This window comes from Hipposideros armiger, unplaced genomic scaffold (genome assembly GCF_001890085.2).
Source record: "Hipposideros armiger isolate ML-2016 unplaced genomic scaffold, ASM189008v1 scaffold_431, whole genome shotgun sequence".
In the NCBI taxonomy this organism is placed as follows: Eukaryota; Metazoa; Chordata; class Mammalia; order Chiroptera; family Hipposideridae; genus Hipposideros; species Hipposideros armiger.
In genome coordinates this window covers 8471-28409 of record NW_017731781.1, presented here as the reverse complement: position 1 = coordinate 28409, position 19939 = coordinate 8471, and the positions used below count along the sequence as shown (strand labels likewise).

The window sequence follows — 19939 nt, the reverse complement described above, 5'->3', positions numbered from 1 at the left end:
CGTGAGAACAGATTTGTGGAAACAATTTTGGAAGACTCCTGCCACTGTGTCAAATACGAAAGTGGAAGGAAGAAGGCCTTTGCACTTGACGGTTCTCTCCGCCATGAACACTTCTCTTCCAGATAGCTGGATAATTTCTTCTCATTAGCTAAAATGTCACCTTTTAGGAAGGCCTTCGTTAATATTCCAATCTAACGTATTTCCCCCAATTCTATCACACCATCTTGTTTTCTTTACAACCTTTATCACTATCTGAAAAGATTTATTCCTTGCCTTCAATACACTGCAACGTAAGCCTTATTCATTGTGTTTCCCAGTGCCTAGTACAGTACTGGGTAGCAAGTAAGAACTCAATAATAAATATTGAATGAAGAGACGGAAGTCTGAGGAATTTGACGAATGAGATGCAAAAGAGGTTCAAAACCTGTAAAATCAAACAGCATTAGCGCCCTCTGCAGGTGAGGGGGGAAGTAGGTACTTGAAGAACGACCGCAGGAGCTCAGGCACTTCTCGCCCTGGCAAAAGCTTTCAGACTACAACTCCCAAGCAGCTACTAGGAGTCCCAGGGCTTGATGAGAACGGTAAACCGTGACCTGTTACGTCCCTGCCCCGCCCCCCCGTCGGTCGCCCGCGAAATCTGATCCGAGATATGGAGGTCCAATCGAAAGATAGGCCCAAATCCCGCGAGAGTAAGAGGCGCGTAGCAACTGATCCGGCTAAGAATTCCCCTGCTTTCAACTTTCGTGTCCCCGTCAGCTTTGCCTGCCGGGGGTCGTCTGCCCCCTCCCGGAAGAAGAAGGAAGGCACAGGTGGGTTTATCCAGCCTGCGTCCCGGATCCTCGAGAACTTTGAAGCTGTCTCGGTCGCTCCGCAGGCCAGGCAGCTGGTAGCCAGTGGGAAGAGGGTTGCCTGGCAGAGGCCATTGTCTGCCGCGCAGTATGAAGACGCCGGAGGCGCCACCGTTAGCTCCGGACTGCCTGCCTTCAGACCAGGTCCCAGCTCCAGCCCGTCTTTCTCCTCAGGCTTCCTCGATGGATAAAAATACGGACCCTGAACTGATGCCACCGCCATCCAATGGGGGTGATCCGCCCCTCAGGTCCCCAGATCCCGTGTCTGGCTCAGCTGTGTCCCAGGAGCTGGAGGAGGGGGACCCAGCTTCTCTCTCCATTCCCCTGGAAACAGAATTTGGCACTTCTAGTAAGTTGAGCCCTCGAATCGAGGAGCAAGAACTTTCTGAAAATATGAGCCTTCCTGCTGAAGAAACGAAGAGGCCAGAGTTGGGGTCTGGAGAAACCATGGAATGTGTGTCTGAGGAACCTGCTCCTGAGGATGAAGAATACCTGTAAGTGGTGATGTCAGTTGACTCAGGAATCTGAGGAGACTGGAAGTGAGATGTATAGAAGTGTGAGATATACTTTATCTGCCAGTCCTCAGCCCCATTTCTGCAAGCCTATTTACACTTAGCTTTGGCAACTCAGGTTTGTTGTCCTCCCATCTTCCTTCCAGTACTTGGAACTACAGCTTTTCCCAGCGACCTCCGTTTCTCAGTGGTTCCTGGTCAGAGTTCAGCACCCAGCCTGAGAACTTCTTGAAAGGCTGTAAGTGGTAAGTAAGGAAAATGGGGCAAGGAGGTAGTCACACCAGGATTTTCACCTTAAAACACTCCATTTGTCTGGGAGAAGGATCCAACAGTGGTGGGAATAGGAGAAAAATCACTCTTAGACTGAGGTTGGCTTTCATCTAGGATTATGTCTTCTACTTTCCTCAAGGTTTTAGGGGGATTACCTACTCCAGAGGTGGGCTCAGCCGTAGCCCTACACTTGGAAAACAGAGGTCTGCCCAGCTTCTAACTTTTGCTTACTCCTAGGGCCCCTGATGGTTCTTGCATCTTGACCAATAGTGCTGATAACATTCTGCGGATTTATAACCTGCCCTCAGAGTTGTATAATGAGGAGGAGCAGCTGGAATATGCAGAAATGGTAAGGGTAAGGGCTAACTCAGCTTCTTCATCTGACACTGCACATTTAAGGCCTTCTTGTAGATGGAGAAAGTACAGTCTACATGTTTCTTGTTCACAAACAGAACATTTCTTCACGAATTTCCATAGGTAGGGTAGCATTTTCCACCTTGAATTCTGAAGTTATTTAAAGAAAAGTCCCTTCTTTAGTCAGGAATATGTGTCTTCCATGAAAGAGTAGTGGATTTCTCATGGCAGTACTTAATTGATTTATAGATATTATTGAATGACTACCAATATGTCAGTTATTGTGTTTGGTGCTGGGATAAAGTGGTGAATGGGACAGATGAGCTGGTTTGCTTTCTTGTTTAGGAGATAGACAATAAACATGTAAACCAATAAATACGTTTATTATATATTATAATAAATGCTATAAGGGAAATAAACAGAAAGAGGAGAGACTAACTAGAAGATACCATTTAGATAAAATGGTCTGGGAGGGGCTCTCTGAAAAGGAGATGTTTGAGCTGAGACCTGAAAGAGTGAGATCAGTCATGTGAAGAGCAGTAGAAAGAGCATTCCAAGAAGAGGCAATGATCTCACAAAGACCCAGAGTTGGGAAAGAGCTTTGTGTGTTCAAGAACAGAAAGAAGGCCAGTGTGCCTGGACTGAGACCGGTGAGGGGGAAAGTGTATTAAGGGTGGAGAGGTGGCTAGTAGCCAGATCATGTCAGATCTTGTGAGTAGGGCATTTGGAGTTTATTTGGGAAGCCATGGGAGAGTTTTATTTATTTTTATTTACTTTTTTAAAAGATTTTTTTATTGGGGAATTGGGGGAGGGGAACAGACAAGTTGCTGTCCTTTTGTTCTTCAGCCTAGTTGTGGAGGACGTCGCTTCACTGGCCCATGTTGGTATTATCATTGCGCTCTTCCCGGGTGAAGCAGTCGCTTGCTGGCCATTGGACGGCCGCTCATGGCGGCTCGTGGCAGCTCACAAAAGTACACACCCACTGCCGGCCAGCCCCACTGCAGCCTATGCCATCGCCGGCGACTCATGGCAGCCCAGCTTCAGGTCAAGCTGTTGTTCACCATCTTAACTGTAGAGGGCGCAGTGTCACTGGCTGACATGTGGGATCCGAACTGGGGCCCTACTGCTTAGAGCTGGTATCCCAAGCCAACTCTTAGCCAACATGCCACTCAGCCAGCCCGCCATGGGAGAGTTTTAAAACAAGGGTGAAGTGATGGCTGATGTTTAGACAATGGATTGTGGGAGGGCAACAGTAAAATCAGGGAGACTCATTAGGATGCATTTTTTATGGTCTAGGTAGGAAATGATGGTGGCTAGGGTGGTGTCAGGAGAGGTGGAGAGATGTGGATGGATTTGAAGTATATTTTTGTAGGACTTGGAAGTCAATTGGATGTGGAGGGGCAGGGAAGGAAGCAATCAAGGGTGATGTCTAGATTTTTGCAGCTGGTGGATGGTGGTATGATTTACTCAGTGGAGGAAACGGATATATAAAAGTATTAAGACAAGTCAAGGGGTTTTTAGATACATTAAATGTGAAATGTAAAACTAATGGGGAGAAATCGGAGCTGGGGATATACTTTGAAAAGTAAGAGAGCATATAGGTGGTATCTTGAGTCGAGAATGGACTCAGTGTCAAGAGAGTGTAAATCAGCGGTTTTCAACCTGTGGGTTGCGACCCCTTTGGGGGTTGAACGACCCTATCACAGGGGTCGCCTAAGACCATGGAAATCAAAAAGATATTTACATTACGATTCATAACAGTAGCAAAATTACAGTTATAGAGTAGCAACGAAAATAATTTTATGGTTGGGGGGTCACCACAACATGAGGAACTGTATTAAGGGGTTGCAGCATTAGGAAGGTTGAGAACCGCTGGTGTAAATGGAGAAGGCTCAAGCAGAACCCTGAGCATTCCAGCATATGGAGAGGGGTGCAGGAGAAATTACAAAAGTTGAGGCAAAGAGTCATGTGTAATGCTGTTGAGAGTGAGGCACATTTAGAGAATGACCCAAGAAGATATTAGTGACCTTGATAAGAATACATTCAGAGCAGTGATAGAGGCAGAAGCTAATTAGAATGAGTGGAAGAGAAAATATAGATAATCCTTGGAAAAGTTTTCTTGTGACAGGGAGCTGAGAAATGGAATGGTGACCAGAGGGAATGTGGGGCCAAAAAAGGGTTAATGGGGTGCCTCTGTGGTGTCAGGAATAACTCCAGTAGACAGGAATTGATGCTCTAGGAGAGAGAAGTGGTAACAAAGTCAGTGAGTGGCTGGGTGAAGACAGGATCCAGAGCACATTCGAGGACTTGACTGTGATGGGTGCAGAATCCTTGCAGTAGGAAGAAAGGCAGAGGATACCTGTTTGGTGTTTGGATGATTTCTGATTTCTGTTGGCTTCTTACTGAAGCATAAAGGGAGGTTATCAGCTGCAGGAAGAGGGTCTGTGGAGACAGAACAGAAGGTGTGAATAATCCGTCCTGGGGAGTCAAAGATCAGAACCACCAAGGAATGTGGTAGTATTGCTAGGCTTTGCTCAGTGCTCATAGAAATTTGTTGCCATCCATTTAAAGTCAGACCAGTTAGTGTGGTTGTGCATCTTTTCCCAGCAAGTTAACTGACTATAGTTTCTCTGTAAAATGAGGATGATAATAATAGCACCCACCTCACAGAATTGTGAGAATTAAAAGAATTAATGCAAAGTGCTTAAAATAGTGCCTGGCGTGTACTAAGTATTCATTCAATAAGCACTAGTAGTCATTGATATTAGTTCAGTGCAAACATGGAATAGGATGGTCTGGTTGGGGTTTGCCAGGGGAGAAAGACAAGGGTGTCTTGAGAGTGTCTACAGGAATATGGGTGTAATGATTGACTAGCATGTAAAGTGGATAAGAAAATGGATTGTAAATATGTTTTTGATGAAGCTGAATAATTTTTCTGGTAGCAATAGGAGAATAAGTGAACCGGATGGGTGGGAGATGGTACTCAGAGACTGTTATGGTGACAAGCCCAGGACTTAGGTATGGGAGTGGGTGGCTACTGTAGAGTGAAGGCCATGGCTATGGGTGCTGAGGAAGTCAAGGAATGAAAGAGGCCAGGGTGTTGGGCAGATCCATCATTCTTCATTGATTCATTCATTCAACAAATTTTTTTTTGTACATTCTATGTGCCTGTATTAGGTACCTGGGATTAGTCAACAAAAACAGACATAAGTCCCTGTCCTTGTGATGCTTATATTCTAGTGTGGGGGACAGGGGGAAAAAATAGTGGAAAAAAAAATCTGACAAGTGACGAGGAGAAAAATAAAGCAGGGAGAGAGTTGGGAGAACGGGTTACAATTTTTAAAAGGATGGTAGGGGAAGACCTCACTATTTATGTGACATTTGAACAGAGGCCTGAAGGAACAAAGACAGTGAACTAAGCTGATATTTTGGGGAAGAATACGGTGGGCAGAGAGAACAGCAAGTTTGAAGTCCCAGTGGAAGACAAAGTCACCAAGAATAACAGGTATACCTGTGGGGAATAAGATACTGAACCAGGAGATGAAGCGTCAGTGAATGAGGGAGGATGACAAAAGGAGGGGAGCTAATCTGATGGCAAGAACTTGCAGAGAAGCTAGAGTTTGAGGAAGTGAAAAGATTTGGAAATGACAGCGGGGAGCACAGTTGACACTTACCTACCTCCTGTCCCTGAGGTGTGTACTGGGTAGTAGGGGTGAGAATTAAAGAAAGTCTTGATAGCTTCCTTAAAGAAGAGTGTCCAGCTGCGGGGATGGTTCTGAATGCTTACCCAGCATGCAGCTCTGTTAAGATTGGAGGCTACAGACATTTGAGTTCTCAGTACAAGATATAAGGCACTGGTTACTGGAAAAGAAGCTGGTGGTGTCTCAGGGCCAGGAGGGCATAGTACAGCCATCCTGAAAGAGTTCAGGAGCAGGGATAGTTAGAAGAGACTGGAAATATGAGAGGTTGAGAATTTATTGCACAAACTCATTTAAGAGAAATGGGAATGTTAAAAAGGGAAAAAGTAATCCTTTTCCCCTCTACAAAATTCAGTTCTTTAAATTTTCTTCATTTTTTCCAAGCTCTGTACAAGAACTGAAGCTTTCTATGTGGCTGTAATCCGATAGTAGATGGTTTCGTATACTGCTTTTTCTTTTTAATAATCATATCTTAAATGTTTTTCATGGTGCCTCAGTCTTCATAGCTATCATGTTTAATGGTGTGTGATATTGCACTGAATACCTATGATAGAAAATTTTCTTACCTATTCCTCTGATTTGGGTTGTTTGCAGGATTTTTATATATAAATTATTCACTGAACGCCTTCATGTGTTTTGATGGAGATTCTTTTTCATAAGAGAAATTTTATAAGTAAGAAATATCCTAGCTTGGACAGTATCAATATTTTTTTGTGTGTATCTTGTATACAGGTAGTCAATTTGTTTTCAAAGTTTTTGTGGGTTTTTTTTTTTTTTAAAGTGCTGTTAGCATTGTGAGTGTACCAGCTCTAGCCCAACCTTACTCATTAGATATTTTTGTTTTTAAAGTTTAGAGTTTGGAAATGGATAAAGTCTATATAGGTGGGGAAATTGGGGGAGGACATTTTTTGGGTATTTCCATATACCTATGTGCTGCTTCTTCCCAACGTGGTTTCCCAATAACTTTCCTCCCTTCTCTACTGTTTCTGGAACTCCTATTCCTAACTCCCCAGTCTCTTGCCTGAGTGCTCTCCTTCCCTTGTGGCTCTTGCCTGAGGCCTTTACTTCCCTTTAGCCCTTTCCAGGAAAGACTGTACATCTGCCATGCCCTACCTATCTCAGGGCAGTGGGAGGAGGGGGAGCCCTCATTCCCAAATGCTATATCCAGACAATTGTTCTTTCTCTTTGTAAAAATTTTCCTGTTGAGGCTTCTGCTGTCTAATTCCCCCGCTCACCAAGGACATTGGTACCTCATGACTCTCCTGTGAACAAACCCCAAGTCCTTTACCACCTTGGTGACCTCAGGTATTCAAACCAAAAGCCAGGGTCTCATCCTTTAATCTTCTATTTCCCTAACCCCCCACATCCAACTAATTACCAAATTCCATAAAGTCTACCTAATCTTTCTAATCCACCTACTTCTCTTTACTCCACTGCCTCTACTTTAATTCAAGGTCCAATTATTTTGGGCCTTACGTTACTAGACTAGTCTCCCTAGACTAGTCTCCCGTCTCCATTTGCTCATCAAAACATTTAAAATACTAGGTATTGGGGAAACAGTGGTGAGCAAGACAGACATGGTTCCTGCCTTCTCAGATAGGTACGATGCAGAGTGAAGCACACGGAGGGCTATAGGAACATGGAGCAGGGCACCTTGTTCAGACTGAGTGGTTAGGGAAGGCTTCCTAGTGGAAGAAGCATCTAAGAGACCCAAAGGATGATTAGGACTCAACCAGGAGAAGTTGTTGGGGGAGATGAAAGAAGAATATTCTGGACTTGGACACTAGTATTTATGAAAGCCTGCAGGTTGAGAGTATGGTGAGTTGGCACCTTCTGGAAACTTAGAGCTAAAATAGTAGGATGTAAAGATTTTAAAGGAGTTGAGAACAGAGAGATGAGCCATGAGAGGTGGTTATGGGGTAGACGCCCGGTAAGATAAAGTTTTATAAGGAAATTGGGTTTTATATTGAGGATTATGTGAAATGTTTTAAGAAAGTGACATAGCACCTTCAGATTTAACAAGGTCTCTAGGGCCTCAATGTGGCTGCAGTGTGGAGAATGGATGGGAAGGTTGGAGAATGGGCGTGCAGGAAGGCCCGGAGGACATGTAGAGTGTTGCAGAAATGCTAGCAAGAAGGCAGTGGCTTCACATGAAATGAAGGGGAGTGAACAGGTTCAAGAGAACCCCAGGAGGTGGAATTGGCAAGATTTGCTATATGTTGGACCAGGAGCGGAAAGGGAACCAGGAATAATAGCAGTCAAGGCTGGTGCTCAGATTTCAGACTTGAAAATTAGCTATGGAGCCCAGGAGAAGTAGCAGGTTTGAAGGCAGCAGTTGCTGGTCCCTTATGGACAAATTGAGTTTGAGGTACCTGTGAGATGCCCAAGTGGAGCTTTCTACGAGGCCATTGGATATATGAGTTCAGAGCAGAGAAGTGGAAACTAAAGTCATGGCTGGATGACATAACCCCGAGGTCCAGCAAATAACTGACAAAGGACCGGTATCCAGATGATTTAAAGAAAAAGACAATAGCCAAGGAGAAAAGTGAACAAAAATTATGAAAAGGTGTACTTAAATTGCTAATAAACATAGATAAATGTCTAACCTCAGTAGTAAGGAAAGAAATACAAATTTATACCATAGCCAAATACTATTTCACAGCCTTCAAATTGAGAAAAATGTAAAAGTCTGCCAGTACCAGCAGGATGCAGAGCAATAGGCACTCTTATGCTGCTGGTACGAGAGGGAATCTGGATGAGCACTTTGGAAAAAAATGTGACATTATCTAGCAGAGTTGACAAAGTGCATACTGTACAGCCCAGTAATTTCCCTCTTTAGTAGAAAGTGCAGAGAAACCCTCCCACGTGTACCAATATGTTAAAAAGCATACTAGGCAAAAAATGGAAAAACATCAGTGACTGTCAATCGAGAAGGATAGGCAAGGAATACTGTACAGTAGTGAAAATGCATGAATTAGAGCTAAATGTGTCACCATGGTTAAATCTCACAGCCACAAAGAGATGCATATAGTGTGATACCATTAATATTAAGTTTAAAGGCATGCAAGACAATACCGTACATTGTTTTTTCTGTGTATGAATATATTCCTGGAGAAATGCATAAGAATGGCAAACTCAGGATAGTGTTTACTTGAGAGAAGGTTTCATTGGGAAGAGGTTTTAACTGGTTTGTATACTTGATTTCTTAAGCTGGGTGGAGGAGTTACAGGGTGGTTTTTGTTTTTGTGTTTAATACTTCTTTGCATGTTTGGACTGTTTAATAATTTATTTTTTTTAAGGCTCAAATGGTACCTGGTTGATGCTCAGTAAATATGCACATCATTGGTTGGTTCTTTGTCTCTGGGTTGGGATATTATTTGTTTCTTCCTTTTTAAGTGTTTAAAAACGAAAGAATATATCTATATGGCTTTTGGTGGTCCAAATCTGACATTAAAATCTGAGCTGATCCTTGGATGTTGAGATCAAGATTCTGTTCTTCATATTAACCCCATCTGCCTTCTCCTGCCTGGTTAAATGCCGACAGACGGTCTCCCTTTGCCATGAAACTGCTGGAGGCCCGAGTCTGCCTCCTTTCCCTGCCAGTGACCCAGGCATTCCCAAATCTCTGTCCAGGCCCCTGTCCTTCGGATGGTGGAAGGTGACACCATCTATGATTACTGCTGGTATTCTCTGATGTCTTCAGCCCAGCCAGACACCTCCTAGTAAGTGATGTCCTTTTCCTCCCCTATTCCCCCGAGTAGTTTCAAGGGGACCCTCTGTGAGAGAGAGTCAAGGGCTACCCAGAGGTCTCTGGAGGAGGAAATCTTGGTGTGCCCTTCAGATGTGCGCTGAGAGGGCGGGTCAGTTGGCTTCCTCCCCTTCCTTTGACAGCACCGGGGCCTCAGTGTTCCTGTCTGTCTCAGTGTGGCCAGCAGTAGCCGGGAGAACCCCATTCACATCTGGGATGCATTCACTGGAGAGCTCCGGGCTTCCTTTCGCGCCTACAACCACCTGGTAGGGACCTCCCACCCAGCCCCAGGGCTCATCCTGGCCCAGCTTTACTTCCTTGAGGACAGCTGAGGCTTTGCTAGGCCTGTTTTCAGCCCTTTCCTACCCCCAGGACGAGCTGACAGCAGCCCACTCGCTCTGCTTCTCTCCGGATGGCTCCCAGCTCTTCTGTGGGTTCAGCCGGACTGTGCGTGTCTTTTCCACAGCCCGGCCTGGCCGTGACTGTGAGGTCCGAGCCACGTTTGGTAAGCATCTGTGCCGGCAAGGGAGGGGGAAAGAGAAAGGCACTGCCATGTGCAGAGGGGCCTTGTGTGAGCCAGGGGGCCACATATGGGGGATAACATCTTCCTCAGTATAGGCCTGGGCGGTAGGTAGTATCCAGTGGGCAGAGGAGAAAACAGACTCAGGGAGGGGTTGAAACTTTCCCAAGGTCAACCTGTAAAGAGCTGGTTCATTCCTGAGCCCAGGCCCTATCAACTATGTACCTTTTGGTCTCCAAAATCTTAGTATCTCTAGGAAATTGGAGGTGAAGCTGATTTCATTTTCCTGTAAGCTTTCAGTTTTCCATCCCTTCCAGGAAAAACTGAGATTTGAGAGGGAAGAAGTAGGTCTTGGGCATTTAGGTCCTTTGGGAGGATAGAAGGAACTGGGGAGTATCAGCGGTCTTTATCCTGTTTGTGACAAACACAGCAGGGGAGACACATAAGTCTTGGCACATGGGCTCTGGGACAGGAGACAGAGTTACACTGCTGATTAGCCTGGTTAATGTCAGATGCTGTAACCCCTCCCCCACTTTGTTCCTTTTCTAGCAAAAAAGCAGGGCCAGAGTGGCATCATTTCCTGCATAGCCTTCAGCCCAGCTCAGCCCCTCTATGCTTGTGGCTCCTACAGCCGCTCCCTGGGTCTGTATGCCTGGGATGATGGCTCTCCTCTCGCCTTGCTGGGAGGGCACCAAGGGGGCATCACCCACCTCTGCTTTCACCCAGATGGCAACCGCTTCTTCTCAGGAGCCCGCAAGGTAGGGGTCATGTCCTGAGATCCCAAAAGGTAGTAGGCAGGAGTGGGGATGTAGTCTGATATGTTTGGACGATAGACATGGGAATAAACCAACCCAAGCTAAAGGAATGCCTGTAAACCTTAAGAGAAGCAGGGATGTCTTGGGGGGTGGGGGTGGTGGTGGAGAAGGGCAGACTCCAGGCCCCTGTTCTGTGTCTTCAGGACCCTGAGCTTCTGTGCTGGGATCTTCGGCAGCCTGGTCATCCACTGTGGTCCCTGAGTCGTGAGGTGACCACCAATCAGCGCATCTACTTTGATCTGGACCCGTAAGTGACTGTGGGTCCTTCCTGCCCAGGGCCCCAGTGCCCCTAGGGATGCCCAGCGATAGCCCATTTCCCAGTCCCTGGGTGTGAGGGGTTCCTGCCCCAGGATGATGACTCCATACCAGCAAGTCTCTGCTTTCTCCCCCAGGACTGGACAGTTCCTAGTAAGTGGTAGCACTAGCGGGGCTGTCTCTGTGTGGGATATCAGCGAGCCTGAGCGTGAAGGGAAGCCGGAGCCAGTGCTGAGTTTTCTGCCCCAGAATGAATGCACCAATGGAGTGAGGTCATCAGTTAATTCCACAGATTTTGGGGCTTGGGTTGGGGAGGGAAGTGAATTGCTGAGGGAGCAAGCATCCTTTCTCAGGATTTTGACAGACCTTGCCTGTCTCTCTTTCCAGCCTGCACCCTAGCCTGCCTCTGCTGGCCACTGCTTCTGGTCAGCGTGTGTTTCCGGAGCCCACGGAGAGTGGGGACGAGGGGGGGCAGGAGATGGACGTTCCCCTGCTCTCCATGCGCCACACCCACCTTGAATATCAGCTTCAGCTCTGGTGGTGTGGGGGGAGCCCAGACACTAGTATTCCTGATGGTCACCAGGGTGAGAGGGGACAGGGAGGGACAGAGGGAGGTGGGGGTGAGTTTATATAAAAAGGTGTTATATGATACTAGAGTCTTTGTGTCTGTTTGGGGAGGCAAATCATGGAGGTGGGGGCCAGGAGCTCCCTTGTCCAGTAGCTGTGGGATTGGCATATTGTTCCTGAAACCAGAGTTGAGAGGTGGGACTAGGCAGGAGCCAATGGGGCTGCTGAGCTTTGTATGAAGTCAAGTGAGTGTGGGTGGGGCTTCATGCCATTGACTGGTTGGTTGCTAGGCAACTTGGTAAACTGAAGGGGGTGAACCTGTTTGAAGTCTCACTCCCAAGGTGGGGGCGACAGGGGTCAAAGTGAGAGTGGCTGAGCTGGAGTGGCAGGAGCTGTGTGTCAGACTATTGGGTATGACTGTGTGAGACTGTGCAGACAGTGACAGACAAGACAGTGCTCATTCGGTGCTCAACACTATTTACCATCATCCAGCAGCAGAGGGACCATTACTTAGCTCTGGGGGAAGGGGAGCAGAGCACCCACTTCTCCTCCCCTGGACTCCCCCAGGAGACAGGTGACTGAGTAGCCAGAGTCAAGGACATACATGAAAGAGTAAAGGTGCTGAAAAACAGAGGTCACATTCTGTATTTCTGTTAGATCCGGGACAAGGGCGAGAGTCTTTCATTCAGCAGCTGTCACTGGTCTTCTCCATTTATCTGCTCTGTCTTTGGGGGGGGGGTGGACAAGTATGTTATTTCAAGTGGTGGCTCCTCCCACAGGCACACCTTGCCAAACACTGAGAAGGGGGGCTCTGAATAGATAACTGTCAGCAGGGGATTTGATTTTGGACCTCACAATCAAAAGGAAGGGACTGAAGGCCTGTGACAGCTTGAGAGGGGAGAGGAATGTCACCTCTGCCCAGAGGTGCTGAAAGCTAGGGTTCTTAAACCCAAAAAGGCAAACCCTCTCCCTTCCCCCAGGATAATTGGAAACAGCCCTTCCAACTGAATGTGGGTTTGGGGTTGTAGGTACTCCCTTTCCTCTCCCAGCCCTATTTCTCCCCACAACCATCCAAGAAGGGCCCAAGTTTACCCCCAATCTCTTGCTGTTCACCCAACCCCCAGATAGCAGAAAAGGGTACAGGAGGCTGTGACAAAAGAGACCGGAGGAGTGGTAGGGAGTTCAACCTGAGTTTGGTTTCCGGTTTTATCCTAGACTCCCTGTATGACCTTGGGCAAGTCCCGGGGTCTCCCTGAGCCTCAGTTTCTTCATCACTACAATGGGGATCCTTTAGCTCTGCCCCTCCCACCTTACACAGGTAGTCGTGACATCAACTCAGCCCACTTGATAAAGTGCGAAGCCTTCAAGGTTATTATTCTCTCCAGATCTCCCGGGAGCAGCGGTGTTGTTTTGGGATGGGGGAGGCAGCGGGTGCGGGAGCGACACGGGCTGGGTTCCTGGGGTGGAGAGGGCGAGAGCCTTTCTGGATCTGAGAGGAAGATTCCAAGCGCTCGGGCGATTGGGCAGAAGGAGAGACGGGCAGAAACTAAGCCAGGGCAGAGTCTCAGAGACAAAGGGGGCGTGAGAGACCGCGCCAGGGAGCGAGGAGGGGCGGCGGGGCGAGGCGGCGGGAGGTGTGCGAGGTGAGGGAGGTGTGGGGGCGTGGGCTGCGGGATCCTGTCTCCCGCTCCGCCTCGAGCTCCAGCTCCGGTTTTTCCCTCCGCCACCCTCTCCCCCTCCCCGCCTCTCCTTTAACTCCCCCTCCCGGGCTCGGGACTGGTTTCCTCCCTTAGCCCGCTGCCCTCAATCCCGGCGAGGCTGGGGCTCCGACTTGGCGTCCCTTTCCTTGCTCCCTTGTCCAGCGCTCCATGCCATCCCCGCCGGGTCCCCGACTCCCCCAGGCCCGCTCACCAATCCCGGGGTGCTCGAGCCAGGGCCGAGGCGTAAGGCGCCTGCAGACCGTCCCTGGAAGGGCTCTTGCGGACTGAGCGCCCCAGAGCTGGGCGCGGGCAGAGCAAGAAGCGGGTCCGCGTGGGAGCGGGGGGCATCAGCCACCCGGGAGGTCAGGGCAGAATAGCTGGGGCAGCTAAGGCAGTCACCCCAGGGGGTGAGCGACTTTGGGGGAGTTGGTGCCCCGCCCCCCAGGCCTTGGCGGGGTCATGGGGGCCCCCCATTCTAGGCCGGGGGGCGTGCGAGTCGGGGCCCTGCTGCTGCTCGGTTTTTGGGGGCTGGTGTCTGGGCTCAGCCTGGAGCCTGTCTACTGGAATTCGGCGAATAAGAGGTGAGCGGCCCGGGCTGGGGAGTCCCCACACCCTCCGGGCAGGGAGTGTGGAAGCTTTGGGGATTTCGGGGGCTGGGTTCTCCGAGCTAGGAGGAAGCTGGAGGGAGGGTGCCGGCACTCTGCTGGGAGCTGATGGGTAACTAGACAGAAGTGATCTTGGGAACTAGACTTCTGAGTCGCGCACAGAGCTGGATGTGGGTGGTGATATCCAGGTGTTGGGAGTTTGAAGGACCCTAAAGGGCAAGGATCCGAAAGTTCATGGGGGAGCTGGGAGGGCAGTGGAGTGGTTGTGTGGGTTTGTAGGAGACTTGAGCGGTGTCGGGGGCTGGGCTTGGAGGGAGCCTGGTTAATGTCAGCTCTCAGGAGAGCAGCTGAGTAGGTGCTGCTGAAGCGTTGAGGGGAAGGGCAGGGTGCCTCCCTTCCCAGAAGGGACTCCGTGTTGGAGATGGGAGGGGAGAGGGCTCAGTTTGGGGGCTCTAGGGACAACTTCCCCAAGGCTTCTTGTCTCTCTTCACATAGCCTGTCTCCCAATTCTTGCCAGCCTTTGGCAGAACAATTTCCCAACCAAAAAATATTCCTGCATTTTTGGCTTGGGGACTTCTTTCTGGAAGAAGCCTGTAGCCTCCAAAGCCTCTTCTTTTGCTCTCTTGCATCTGGAGTTCTGAGGACTCCACTGCCCCCTCCCCCATCTTTGCTGCAAACTCTTCCAGCAGACCCTGTGTTCCGTGGCATGCTTGCTTTGCTCTGAAAAAAAGGCCAGGGGTCAGCTGAAACTTCAAGCCCATACAGGGTAGGAAAGAACCCTTGGGAGGTCATCTGGGTCCCTTGCCTCCATGTAAATCCCACTCCCCATTAGCACGCGAGTTCTGTGTTTTGAAAAATTCCTACTTTCCCTGGGGAGGTTGTGTGAGACCATGGAAAGAGAATGGGCTTTGGAGCTCATCAAATCCTAAAGTCTTAATCCTAGCTCAGCTGCTTTCAGCTGTGTGGCCTTGGACACATTACTTAACCTTTCTGAGTTTGTATCCTCAATCCTTACAGCTTTTATGAGGATTAGAGGTAAGGTATTGGAACGTATTATATGCTCATTAGAGGAGAACTAGGATTATTGCCCTGCCTCTCTGCACTTCACTGCCTCCCTCACATTCCCTGTTCTGTCCCTTCCTCCCATATCTCTTTGGATATAATCTCAACTGTCTTTTCTCTACTCAGTCTCCTACCTGCCAACTCCCAGCTGTAGTTTGAGTATCAGCTGCAGTTTGAGGATGTTAGTCAGGCTTATTCGGACAGAGTTGAGAAAAGGGAATTAGGGTGTTCTGGGCACTCTATAGGATGTTGGGTGGGAGGGAATGGGGTCATTTGGGAGTCTGGGAAGATATGGGACAGCAGTCCCCTAGGACCCAGTTCTGAGACCCTGTGTGCCATTAATGCATAAAGAGGGGCAGCAGTCAACAAGTAGTGGCTGTGCTGGGTCAGTGGATGCCTGGGCAGAGGGAGACGTGGGCTTCTGTTGGCTGTGGTTAGAAAAGTCAGCTTCAATTTCTGAGCAATGGAGCACTTTCTCTAGGAAGTGTGAGACCTGCGGGAGGAGGGGTACTGAACAGGGAAATGTCTGGGGCAGCTGGACCCCAGACCCTGGTTCCCATTAGCCCCATTGCCAGACCACGCATTTGCCTCCAGTAATATTGGTTGGCTAACTTGGGACACTGGTCTGGATCCCCGAGCGCCCCCCTGTCCCCTCCTGCCCCTCACCTCTAACCTTTGCCCTGAAATCCTTGAAATCCAGTGGTGGTCTGGGGGAGGGGAGGCTCTGCCCCATGGTTTACTGCCATGGAATAGTGAAATCACCTGGGAGGGGAAGGCTGTGTGGTTCCAGAGAGGCCAGCTCCTTGGTAACTGGCATCCTGTTGCCATGGCAACGGTGCTGGTGATGGAGGGAGAGATGGCAGTGTGCATGTGGTGAGGGCGGGCTGAAGAGTGCATTTGGGCACACCAAGGGGCAGGAGACCTCTGAGCCTGGCTTCCTGCTGCTTGCCTTAGCTTACAGAGTCCTTAGTGCCTGCTCTATCAGAACAGACTTTCCACTCAGACAAAGGCTGTCCTGTAGGGATGTGGAGCGAGGGGGGGCGAAGCTCTAGGGGCCAGACCTCTGACACCTCTCTCCCTTGTCCATCTCGCCCTCCTTCCTATAGGTTCCAGGCAGAGGGTGGTTATGTGCTCTATCCTCAGATTGGGGACCGGCTAGACCTGCTCTGCCCCCGGGCCCGGCCTCCTGGCCCCCACTCCTCTCCTAATTATGAGTTCTACAAGCTGTATCTGGTGGGGGGTGCCCAGGGCCGACGCTGTGAGGCACCCCCTGCCCCAAACCTCCTTCTCACTTGTGACCGGCCAGACCTGGATCTCCGCTTCACCATCAAGTTCCAGGAGTATAGCCCTAACCTCTGGGGCCATGAGTTCCGCTCACACCACGATTACTACATAATTGGTACTGCTGGGCAGAGGGCAGGATTGAGTAGGGAGGTGGTATTCCCGGGATCAAGGGCAGATGAGGGAGGGGACCACTAGAGCCAAGGGAGATCCCTTATACCTTTGGGTGGTGTTTAGACCAGGGCATGGAGACAGAATTGGGGCTAGACTCAGGAGTGCCAACTTCTCCCTCTGGCTTTTCTCTCCCAGCCACATCGGATGGGACCCGGGAAGGCCTGGAGAGCTTACAGGGGGGTGTGTGCCTTACCAGAGGCATGAAGGTGCTTCTCCGAGTGGGACAAAGTGAGTGGGGCTGGGGCACACCTCCTAGGAGCTGAAGGAGGTTGGGCCAGTACCATCATGATCAGGGGGCTGCTGTCTCAGCCCCTCTTTCTTGGGTCTTCCTCATCTCCAGGTCCCCGGGGAGGGGCTGCCCCACGAAAGCCTGTGTCTGAAACGCCCATGGAAAGAGACCGAGGGGCAGCCCACAACCTGGAGCCTGGGAAGGAGAACATGCCAGGTAGGAACAGGGTTCTAGCCTCCTGCTTTCCTCAGCCTCCTCTGCTCTTGGACCCCAGCTGCCCTGCCTTTATTCTCTCTCTCCCTCTTCTGTTTTCTTTTTTTGGGGGTTGATACAGGAAAGAGGAGAAGAGAGGATGGTAGGGTGGGAGGGGAATGGAAGCCAAATGAGGAAGAGACTCAATTAGAACTAATTAGCCAACTCAGCGCTTCAATCAGGGCTGTCAGAGACGTGGGGAGGACTCCTTGGCATGGAGCTGAAGGGCTGGACACACCTGGATTCTGATCTGGGCTTGAGGGTATGGAGGGGAGGTGGGGTCCCCAAGGGGTCTGGGCACTGCTGGGGAAGCCCATGGGGACCCCCAAGGCTGGGTGTCCAGTTGCCCAGGTGGCTCCTTCAGCCCCTCCCCCTCTTTCCTCCTTCACCCCTTCCCTGCCAGGTGACCCCACCAGCAATGCAACCTCCCGGGGTGCTGAAGGCCCCCTGCCCCCTCCCAGCATGCCCGCAGTGGCTGGGGCAGCAGGGGGGCTGGCGCTGCTCTTGCTGGGCGTGGCAGGGGCTGGGGGTGCCATGTGTTGGCGGAGACGGCGGGCCAAGCCTTCGGAGAGTCGCCACCCTGGTCCTGGCTCCTTTGGGAGGGGGGGGTCTCTGGGCCTGGGGGGTGGAGGTGGGATGGGACCTAGGGAGACTGAGCCTGGGGAACTAGGGATAGCTCTGCGGGGTAGTGGGGCTTCAGATCCCCCCTTCTGTCCTCACTATGAGAAGGTGAGTGGTGACTATGGGCATCCTGTGTACATCGTGCAGGATGGGCCCCCCCAGAGCCCTCCAAACATCTACTACAAGGTATGAGGGCTCCTCTCGCCTGGCTGTCCTGGATCCAGCCCTTCTTGGGGTGTTTCTCCAGTGTAATTTATGGTTGGAGGGATACCTCTAGCATCTCCTTGGCCCCCTTTCCCCCACCAGCTCCTTTGCTCCTCCTGGCTGTTGCCCTTTTCTCCACTTGTAGGATTCCTTACGACTTCCACCGAACCACCTTCTGCCCTATGGTTGGCCTTGTGTGCCCTGTCTCTGTCTCTGGGTCCTATTCCCTTGGGGAGGGTGCAAAGACTCAGCCTCCTCTTCTGACCATGACCCAGGGATCTTTGCACCCCTTACCCACAGAGAGCTAGGGGTGGGAACAGTCTCTCTTTTGGTTGGCACATCTTTCTTTCTGTCTCTCACTTTTTCTTCTCTTCTCTTCTCTTCTCTTCTCTTCTCTTCTCTTCTCTTCTCTTCTCTTCTCTTCTCATTCTTTTTCTCTCTATTCTGTCTCTAGGTCTGTTCTTTTTCCCTAGCATCCTCCTCCCTACATCTCCTTTTACCCTTGCTTGGTCTTCTTATCCTGTGTCTCTCCCATCTCCTGGGTGGGGGCATCAAAGCTTTTATTCCCTGAGCTCCCTCTTCTGACCTCTTACCAACCACTCCTCAGTCTGCCAAAATGGGGGCCTTATGGGGAAGGCTCTGGCACTCCACCCCAGCTCAGAGCATGGGCAGCAGGGCCTCCTTCTCTGCCCTGCCCTAGGCCTCTACATACTTATTCCAGCCATTTGGGGTGGTTGGGTCACAACAGCTACCATGAGAAGAAGTGTCCTGTTTTGTCCAGTGGCCAATATCAAGATATGAACTGGTCGTGACACATATGGACTTGATCTGATGCTGAATGGGCCACTTGGGACAGGAAATGACTTGCTCCAGACAAGAAGTGACCAGGCCTGGACAGAAGTGGCCTGGGAAGTGGCAGAAGCAGAGCAGCAGGAACTGGAAGTGCCTTCATCCAGGACAGGAAGTAGCGCTTCTGAAATAGGAAGTGGTCTGGCTGGAGGTGGATGGTTCTTACTCTGTGGAGAAGGGTGGGCAGGAAGAGCTTCCTGTTTCGGGAGGAAGCTGGAACTTACTGACTGTAAGAAGATAGGGTGGACTGAAGAGGATTTTCCTAGTATTAAGTGGCACGTCCCAGAATCTCCCTTCCCTTGTTCTCTGTGCTGCTTTTAAGACAGCTATGATGACTGCCATCTGCTGTGGCAAGCCCAATTTGTCTTGTTCTTCTTCCCTTTCCATATCCCAGTATAATCACTGTCACTCAACAGGACTACCCTAAGAACCCATGTGTTGTCCACCAGTAACCCAGATGGCTGTCTTGTTCATCACATCCTCCATTTCCTAATCTCTTCAAATTCAACACAGCTCCCTTCTTAGTGACCAAAATGGTGGCCTACTGACTGCTCTAGCTGATAGTGGCACTTACCAACTGCCACTGTTTCCATCATGACCAACTTATACCTCTTCCTGCCCTCTAGTACACAACTGGGTATTGCCTCAGTTTCCTCCCAGCTCAATTTCATTAGATCAGAGCTGCCTTTGGGCACCAAGTCAGCCACCGTAATCACCAGCCAATATGGTTGCTTTGTCCACCAGAGGTCAAGTCATCTCTCTGGTGTAGTTCCCAGCTCCTTCCTGATTTTTCTAATTGTTCCATCCAGGGAACTGGAAGTTGATGTTGCCATGGGGACGTGGTGGGATATGGCCGTCACCTCAATAGTTTTACTGTAAAAGGGAAATTTGAACAACAAAAACCAAAAAAAGAATAAAAAACTTCAAAAGTTGATGAGAAGGCTGGAGAATGACTGGACATGAATTGGGACAGAGAACTGGTGGTTAGAGTGGCTTTCAAGCTGAGAGTTGGATCACATGAAACCTGGGTAGAGGGCTGGGTTAGAGGGGTGAGACGGGCAGTGCTTGGGCGGAGGATAGTAGGCTGGGTGAGAAGGCTGAGGAAGGTAGCCACATCCAGGGGAGGGAGAGGAACCCAGGCAGGAGTGGGAGTTGCCAATACATCCAATGGGGATGTAATGAATATACGTTCACGTGTGGGGAAAGCTTGAGTGTCTATTGCTAAACCAAAGCACTGGAGATAAGGCAAATCACAATCAGAAACAGTGGAAAAAACATGTTCATGTGTTCAAGTCTGTTCTCTACCCACCCCTGCCCAAGGCATCTCTGATGTGAAGAGTTTTACTGTGGGGAGAAGGGGTGTGGCTGCCCAGAA

General features: G+C 49.9%; 2 protein-coding genes across 4 annotated transcripts; both read left to right on the top strand.

Annotated features, from left to right (window-relative positions):
- Window positions 1-143: 143 nt before the first annotated feature.
- WRAP53 (WD repeat containing antisense to TP53) lies at window positions 144-11671 on the top strand. 2 transcript variants are annotated; one of them, XM_019664959.1, is made up of 10 exons: window positions 144-1342; window positions 1507-1605; window positions 1868-1979; window positions 9316-9404; window positions 9606-9696; window positions 9803-9935; window positions 10500-10708; window positions 10909-11012; window positions 11158-11292; window positions 11408-11671. In XM_019664959.1, exons 1-10 carry the CDS (start codon window positions 939-941, stop codon window positions 11652-11654), a joined length of 1623 nt encoding a protein of 540 aa, XP_019520504.1. In that variant the 5' UTR covers window positions 144-938; the 3' UTR covers window positions 11655-11671. The 2 variants fall into 2 exon arrangements, with proteins under 2 accessions (XP_019520504.1, XP_019520505.1); XM_019664960.1 differs by having other exon boundaries at window positions 11158-11287; window positions 11408-11517.
- Window positions 11672-13265: 1594 nt separating this feature from the next.
- EFNB3 (ephrin B3) lies at window positions 13266-18716 on the top strand. Of its 2 annotated transcripts, XM_019664794.1 has the most exons (5): window positions 13266-13868; window positions 16061-16353; window positions 16545-16637; window positions 16750-16854; window positions 17294-18716. In XM_019664794.1, exons 1-5 carry the CDS (start codon window positions 13747-13749, stop codon window positions 17701-17703), a joined length of 1023 nt encoding a protein of 340 aa, XP_019520339.1. In that variant the 5' UTR covers window positions 13266-13746; the 3' UTR covers window positions 17704-18716. The 2 variants fall into 2 exon arrangements, with proteins under 2 accessions (XP_019520339.1, XP_019520340.1); XM_019664795.1 differs by lacking the exon at window positions 16545-16637 and having other exon boundaries at window positions 13272-13868.
- The last annotated feature ends 1223 nt before the right edge of the window (window positions 18717-19939 follow it).

Bases quoted from the DNA above. Each gene is read 5' to 3' on its own strand.
- WRAP53 (XM_019664959.1), top strand. From the start codon at position 939: ATGAAGACGCCGGAGGCGCCACCGTTAGCTCCGGACTGCCTGCCTTCA. The intron at 1,980-9,315 runs GTAAGGGTAAGG...ATCTCTGTCCAG, and splicing joins AGCTGGAATATGCAGAAATG to GCCCCTGTCCTTCGGATGGT. The intron at 9,697-9,802 runs GTAGGGACCTCC...TCCTACCCCCAG, and splicing joins TTCGCGCCTACAACCACCTG to GACGAGCTGACAGCAGCCCA.
- EFNB3 (XM_019664794.1), top strand. From the start codon at position 13,747: ATGGGGGCCCCCCATTCTAGGCCGGGGGGCGTGCGAGTCGGGGCCCTG. The intron at 13,869-16,060 runs GTGAGCGGCCCG...TCCTTCCTATAG, and splicing joins TGGAATTCGGCGAATAAGAG to GTTCCAGGCAGAGGGTGGTT. The intron at 16,638-16,749 runs GTGAGTGGGGCT...CCTCATCTCCAG, and splicing joins GCTTCTCCGAGTGGGACAAA to GTCCCCGGGGAGGGGCTGCC.